Genomic DNA, 7,101 nt, shown 5'->3' with positions numbered 1-7,101 from the left:
TTTTTGGGGGGGGGTGGAAGGGGCATAGGAGTGTAGTTTACCAGTTTACCCTGTGGCTTCCAAAGTTTAATTTTACCTGAAGTTACACTTGTGTAAAGTTGTGAGCTGTTTTGGCACAAAGGGAAAACAGGATTTACAGGGGAGGGCTATAGCTTGGTTAGTGTTATTAGATTAGATTAGATTAGAAGATAGGGTGTAAAGATTAGAAAATTGGGTGGAAGAGGAGACTGCATTATCTTCTGCTACATAAAAGGTGAGTTACAGAGGGCTATAGAATCTGTTTTTCATGTCACACATGGGTAAAATAAGCAACAGTTTAAATTTGTAGATTTGTATTGGAGAATGAAAGAATTAGATGATAGGGGTGTGTTTTCAGCTAATACAGCACTAGCCCTGAATTGTACTGGGAAGTTGCATAGTTGTCCCTGGAGATTTTAGGAAGACATGTCACGTATCTTTGTAATTACTGTAGCTAAGAGTGGAATAGATGACCTTCTGAAGTACCTTGTAGCTCTCTGGTTCAGCACTGAACTGATCTGATAAAGCTAAGATGCAGCGTTGTCCTCCTGATCAGTATACTGACAGTGATGAGGAAATGTTAAGTGTTAGTAAAGCTGAGTTTTGTACAGGAATAATAGTGCTGGAGTTCAGCTACTAATATGAGACTGCGTCAGTGCTTGCTTGGGGGTGATACGTAGCACTAGAGTGCTTGCACAAAATAAATGACAACTTCTGTGTAAATCTCAGCTAGCAAGACATCTCTTATTTTCCTCATTTAAAATGTTTGTTCGCTTTGGGGCAAATGAAATGTTAGTGTTTCAATAGTTGTGTGTGTGAATTTTTTAGTCTTTATTCTTGACAGTTATATTATTTCTATACCAATGTAGACAGTGGTTTTCATGCACTTTTAGATAAAGAGTTCTTGTCAAAGTAAAAGTAGTTTTTTTCTTACCTAGAATAAGAAAACCAAGAGATTTGGTCGTATTGGAAACTTCAGAATGGTCAAATTTATTAACTCAGATAAATACTTTGGAAAAGTTGTATTTCCAACTAGTAATAATAATAAAAAAGCATGTAATACCAAATATCTTGGATTGATGTTTCTGTAGGATAATAATAAAAAAAAATTGCAAGCCTATTATGAATCAATTAGATATCAATTAGATTTATGCCACCCACAAATCTGTGTACTTTTAATTCACCTTTTCTTTTTTTGTTTTGTTTTGGTTCTGTTTTCCCCTAGGAAAGGAGACTGAGAAAGCCAAAGATCGATGTGATAAAGCCACTATGAAGCTTCATATGTTGCATAATCAGTATGTATTGGCACTGAAAGGAGCACAGTTGTATCAGCACCAATATTATGACACTACGCTTCCTCTGTTGCTTGATTCACTACAGAAAATGCAAGAAGAAATGATTAAAGCTCTGTAAGATATTTTCTTACATATTTTTACTTGCAAATGTGTGTAGTATTCTAGTTTATAGCATTATTAAAAATTAGTAAACTGCAATCAATTAATTAGTATATCATGGGTACTGGAAAAAAACTGTTTTAAACTTTCAGTTGACAATAGTTGTGCATAAATAAGTCTGTTCAAATACAGGCAGTAGTTTTGAGGGAGTACTTATGCATTTTGGCAGGACACTGTCTTAACTTTTCAATTTAACAGATTAATTAGTGTTTACAATTTATCCTCTCCTTCATCTGGAATAATATAGAAGTTTGTTACCTTTCTAGTAGTCTTATTTTTATGAAATTTTGCCACTAAAAACTTTTGCTTAAACTGTCCAGCCAGTCATTTTGGAGGCAGACCAGACAGATGCATGGTCAAATGTGTGGGGAAATAAGAGGATCATGTAAACCTAACCTTACTGTGAGGAATCCAATCTTTATTTTTAAAATACAACTACCTTTTCCCTGGAAGATCATTCTCTATATTACAACAGAAGATGTGTAAACTGATTATCCTAGAGAACAGACATCATGCCTTCTTTTCTGGTCTGTAGCTGCCATGCTGCCTCTGCACTTTCCTGAAGAGTTCCTGAAGAGTTGGTTAGGTCTTCTTCTTAGGTGTTTTGTAAGTCGCTAAAAGGCAAAATGATTTCTTCTTTTTATATAGCTATTGTTCAGTTAGATATGAGGCAATCTTCTGTAACTCATTTTCTTACTTTTACAGAAATATGTGTTTATATTTATGTCAGCAAATAGGAAATGAGGGAGAATTGTAGATTTTGTGCTCACTATCACAGAATCACAGTATGTCAGGATTGGTGGGACCTTGGAAGATCATCTAATTCAATGCCCTTACTGGAGCAGGAAAACCTAGATTAGGTCACACAAGATTAGGTCACACTAGATTAGGTCGCATCTAGGCGAATTTTGAATGTTCTGGAGAAGAAGACCTCACAACCACTCTGGGCAGCCTGTTCCAGTGTTCTGTTATGATACTCTTGTGCGAAGTAGACATTAATGGCCCCGTTATCAGTATTGTATTACTGTCATTAATTCTGGTGCAAGAATCTAAATTAAGTAGACCTCTGTAATACTTTAAGTCTTTTTAATCTTAACGTATGTAGAATCACAACAAGAGAACGCAGTTAAATTTCTGAATTGTAATTAAGTTGATTTTTTTTTTCCAGAAATGTGAGTTAAAGTAATACACTGAAGAATTTTATTGTATAAAAAGGAACTATTGAGCCCACTTGCATTTGCTGTTTGTGAATATAAGCTTGAAAAGTATTTGTCAATTTTAAAACTTTCTGTAGTTAAATCTGAATTGATTGGGAAATCACTGACTTCTGATATCATGGCTTAATTCTACAAAAAGAAATGGTGATTTCATATGTGGAGCTTGGTGTTGTTGCCATATAATTCCTTACTAGTTCTGATGTTGCACACCAGCTAGTTTGGTTTTTATGTAGATAGATAGTAATTATCATTGATTCCCTTTCTTTTAGATATAGCATTGTTGTAGCTGGTGTTGGCCTGTCGTTTGTTGCACTCTTTGAACTATTTTCTGGAACTTTTTCAGACACATTCACAGGCAAGGCAAGATTTAATGACTTATCTTGTTCCTTTTCTCCTCAGAAAAAATACTGCAAAATCCAAGCAATGTTTTTTACTGAATAAACATAGTTAAGATCATACCCAGGAAAAATGTATTATTACCTCTTTCTCTGCGTTTTCCTCTTGGCTCGTCAAAATCATCAGTATTTTAACAGTCTCACCATGCTTCAACATTTGGCAAGCCAGCAAGTTTGTCAAAAAAAAAAAAGAGGGTTCTTTTGTGGAAAGCTGAAACTTAGAGCAGGAAAGTATTCTGAGGAAATGTCAGTGGATGCTCTTAAAGTCTGTGGTAAAATACTGCCTGTTCTTTTACCAATTACCATTAATCACATGGTGATTAATCACTTTATTTTCCCCACTTCTGGAATTGACTAGCAGGCAGAGTGGCTTGTATTTCTTGTGTGAATTTCCTCTTTGATGTTTTTTCCTTTTTTAGTTTACATGCCAAAGTGAAGTGTGCTTGTTTTTGTCTAAATAACAAATTCATAAAATACCGTATGATAAAGAATAAATAAAAGTGAAGAAAAAATTGTTGAAAGGAAATTCTCATTCTTCAACTCATTTTCCCATGTTTCAGAATGTATTTTGTTATTCAGGAGTGCATGAGATGCTTTAGTGTAGATTATGACAAGCATGATGATTCTTCTGGTTGTGAAAGAGTGTCATCAATAAGTTGTGTATGTTCCTTTTTCTTGTAATCTCTACAGCTTTAGTTTATCTACTCTATATACTTGGAAGTCAGTACAAGGATCATGGTCTTAGAGACATCTCCAATTATAGACAATTTATAAAGAAAAGGCCACAAATGCTCTGTTATTGTTTTAAGTAATATGCATTGTCTTATTTTTTCCCTTTTTAGCCAGTTGCAACAAGAATTTATAGAAACAGCAAACTGAAACTTTGAAGCATCTCCAATACCATCTATGCCTTCAGTGCCATGTTATACTAGAATTTTTTTTCCTCTCTAGAAAAGGAATCTTGGATGAGTATAGCCAGATCACCAGTCTTGTTACAGAAGAGATTGTGAATGTCCACAAGGAGATCCAGACTTCTGTTGAACAGATAGACCCTAATTCTGAGTATAATGACTTCATAGATACTCACAGGTACACATTTTTATCTTGGTGTGCATGTTCGTATTATTTTGAGTAAATATTGCGTTGAACTGCAATACTGCTTGAGTGATCAGACTTGAATTTGTTTTTCTTTCAGCTTGTTACTTATAAAACTTTATCCTAATTTGAAAAGTTGTTCTACTTGCATGTACAGAATACTGCTAGATGTTTGTTTAACCATCTACCTCTTTGACTGTTGTAGAAAATCAAAATCCATGTTAATGTTATTGCATGTGAAAAGTCATAGCTTGGTCACTGACAGTGGACTATAAATTATGATCCAGCTTCAGTGCAATCTAATTTGCTGTATATTTGGTTGGAGTTTGCATCCATTGTAGTGCTATGTGTTTATGCTTTATTTCTCTCAGTATCCTGATTGTGAGTAAAGTGAATGTTAGGCATCACAGTGTACATTATGATTACTACAGAGTGAGCAGTGCCTGAAACAACAGAGCATGCAGATAATGCAGTAAAGTCTTGTGTTTTTAAATATACTGCATTTGCTACTTATTGAGCTGTAACTTCAGATAGGTACGTATGGAAATAGTTCTAAGACCCCTTATTTTATACTTTACTGTTAACATATGTGAGTTGGTAATTGTCAGGTGCAGGTTTATAGCAGGGTCAATGGCCTGTGCAAATAGATATCTTCTGAGAAACTTTGGTTATCCTATGAACTTAATTCAAAAAATTGTATTTTATTTTATGCTCAGGTGTTTTTAAGACTGTATTCTTTATTCAAAGGATAGAGAAGGTATATGCAATTGCTGCTTTCTATTCTTTAATTATGTTCTATCTTAACTGTATTCCAATTTTATAAATACAATATTTATTTTATGAATTAGATCTTCAGAAGTTGTTGAACAAGAAATAGAATTTGATACATCCTTATTAGAAGAAAATGAAAACCTTCAAGCTAATGAGATCATGTGGAATAACCTAACAGCAGAAAGTTTACAAGTCATGTAAGTCAACTTTTTCAAAAATCTCATCCTTTGGAAATGCTGTCATAGTTTATATTAACTGCTAATTCAATTCATTTGCATTACTATGTTCTCATTTTTAAGGTCCGTTTTCTCAAATCATTATTTTCAAGCTGTAAACTCCTACTGATTTCTGTTCTTATTGTTTGTTTGCACAACATACCCAGACCTTCTGAAAACTTGCCAGTGCTTTCAATATAGTTTCACTTCCTCTGCAGTTATTTTATACAGTGCCCCAAATGCATCATTAATCCTCCTTAGACATTTATTTACCTTCCCAAAACTGTTTCCACATTTAGTAGTCTAGGAAAAAGTACCGGAATCCACTGAGAAGCCATTGAGTACAATGATGTCATCAGTGACTTAAATTACCATCCAGAGAAATTTCACAAATGTTTTAGTTCACTTGATTTCTGTTTGCTTTTGTTTTCTAAAGGAAATCCATTATTAGAATTTAAAATAAATTAACTTATTAAAGCAAGTATACCTTTTATATTATGTTTTATGGGAACTTTATTTATGGTGATAAAATGCATATTTACATATTTTGGTTATTGCATATTTAAATCTTTTCATTAATTTTACCAGCTTTACCTTTAGTCAGTTGCCACTGGCATTCAATTCTTCTGCTGAGGTTATTATTCTTAGTATATTTTTGTTATTTTATCAACCTCAGCTTTTCCATAAAATAGCCCATTGTAGTTGCTTCAAAGATTAAAATATACATACACGCACAGTTAATATTTCTTATAGCAATTTAAAACTGTAAAGTGAGAATAATGATTGGTTTGTGATTCTTCGGTGTCTCTATTGTATATCCATGCTTGACATACTTATGTGCTACAGAAGGCATAACTAGTCCAAGTAAGATCAGTTGTGAGTTGTGGTTTTTAACTTCTTTTCTGCTTAATCAAATTGTTTCCTGTAGATTATTCAAAAAACCAAGATTATAGGGAATTCTCATAGCAGTGAGATATTTGGAACAAAAACATTATGGTGTATCTTCCATAGATTATTCTAATCCTTGTTCTTCCTTACCATGAGAGATTCTTTGGATTTTTTTCATTTATTTTTCAAGGTCACTAACTAGCATGTCTTTTCATAAATTTATTCTTAAATAGGTATTGAAGTAAGTTTTCAAATGTAAATTTTAATTTTCTTTGTTAAAATCCTCCTTCTTTATACTGAAGGAACTTCATCTATCATGTCAAATAATCCTACAATAGTTAAAACCCCTTCCTTCTTTAAGCATGCTTCTAACATATTTATTTATTTATACATTTACTTATACATTCATTACTAAACTGAGATCATCCCTGGGTATTTAAACATTGTACATGTAAATCAACTTTAGCTCAGTAACAGGAAAAATACACTTATTAAATCAGTCTTTTTGATCCATCTTTATTTTTTCCTAAGATTCTACATTCAGTAGTTCAAAAAAGTAATAACTTTTTTGCTTTTATGAATAAAACATTAACATTTCTAAGTAAAACATATGAGAGGCTAGTTTTCTTGTAAAAAAGATTGTCAAGGTTCTGCCTATTTATATTTGTAAATATGCACCTACATAGTTGTCTCGATAAACACATTTTCAGTACAACCTCTTGTCTATTCTTTATAAACTTGATGTTCATCCACTTCAAATTATGTTGTGCATTTGAAAGACAAGTTTTATGGCATGAAAATATTTTTAGAATAGAAATAAACACTACTTATAAACATTGCCTTCTTCAAGATTTTCATTTTCTATTGTAGCTTATTTTGGCAAAAAAGTTTAGGTATAATATGGTCACACCAAAGGTTGGCTTAACCAACTCTCTTAACACTGACCAACAAGGAAAACTATGGAGGAGAACAGTAACAGGACAGCTATTCTATTATCTCCTAGCCTGTCGTATTTTTCAGCTAGAAAATGTTTAGGGTCTGAAGTATT

General features: G+C 33.0%; 1 protein-coding gene across 1 annotated transcript in view; it reads left to right on the top strand.

The window, feature by feature from the left end:
* FER (FER tyrosine kinase) overlaps positions 1–7,101 on the top strand; it is a 162,025-nt gene that overhangs the window by 34,595 nt on the left and 120,329 nt on the right. Inside the window, 3 exon segments of the mRNA XM_010725904.3 lie at positions 1,244–1,427; positions 4,036–4,173; positions 5,028–5,147. Of these exon segments, the coding sequence (XP_010724206.1) occupies positions 1,244–1,427; positions 4,036–4,173; positions 5,028–5,147 (442 nt within the window).

Source organism: Meleagris gallopavo, chromosome Z (assembly GCF_000146605.3).
Source record: "Meleagris gallopavo isolate NT-WF06-2002-E0010 breed Aviagen turkey brand Nicholas breeding stock chromosome Z, Turkey_5.1, whole genome shotgun sequence".
In the NCBI taxonomy this organism is placed as follows: domain Eukaryota; kingdom Metazoa; phylum Chordata; class Aves; order Galliformes; family Phasianidae; genus Meleagris; species Meleagris gallopavo.
The sequence above is the reverse complement of the archived record's forward strand: the minus strand, read 5'-3'. Positions and strand labels throughout refer to the sequence as shown.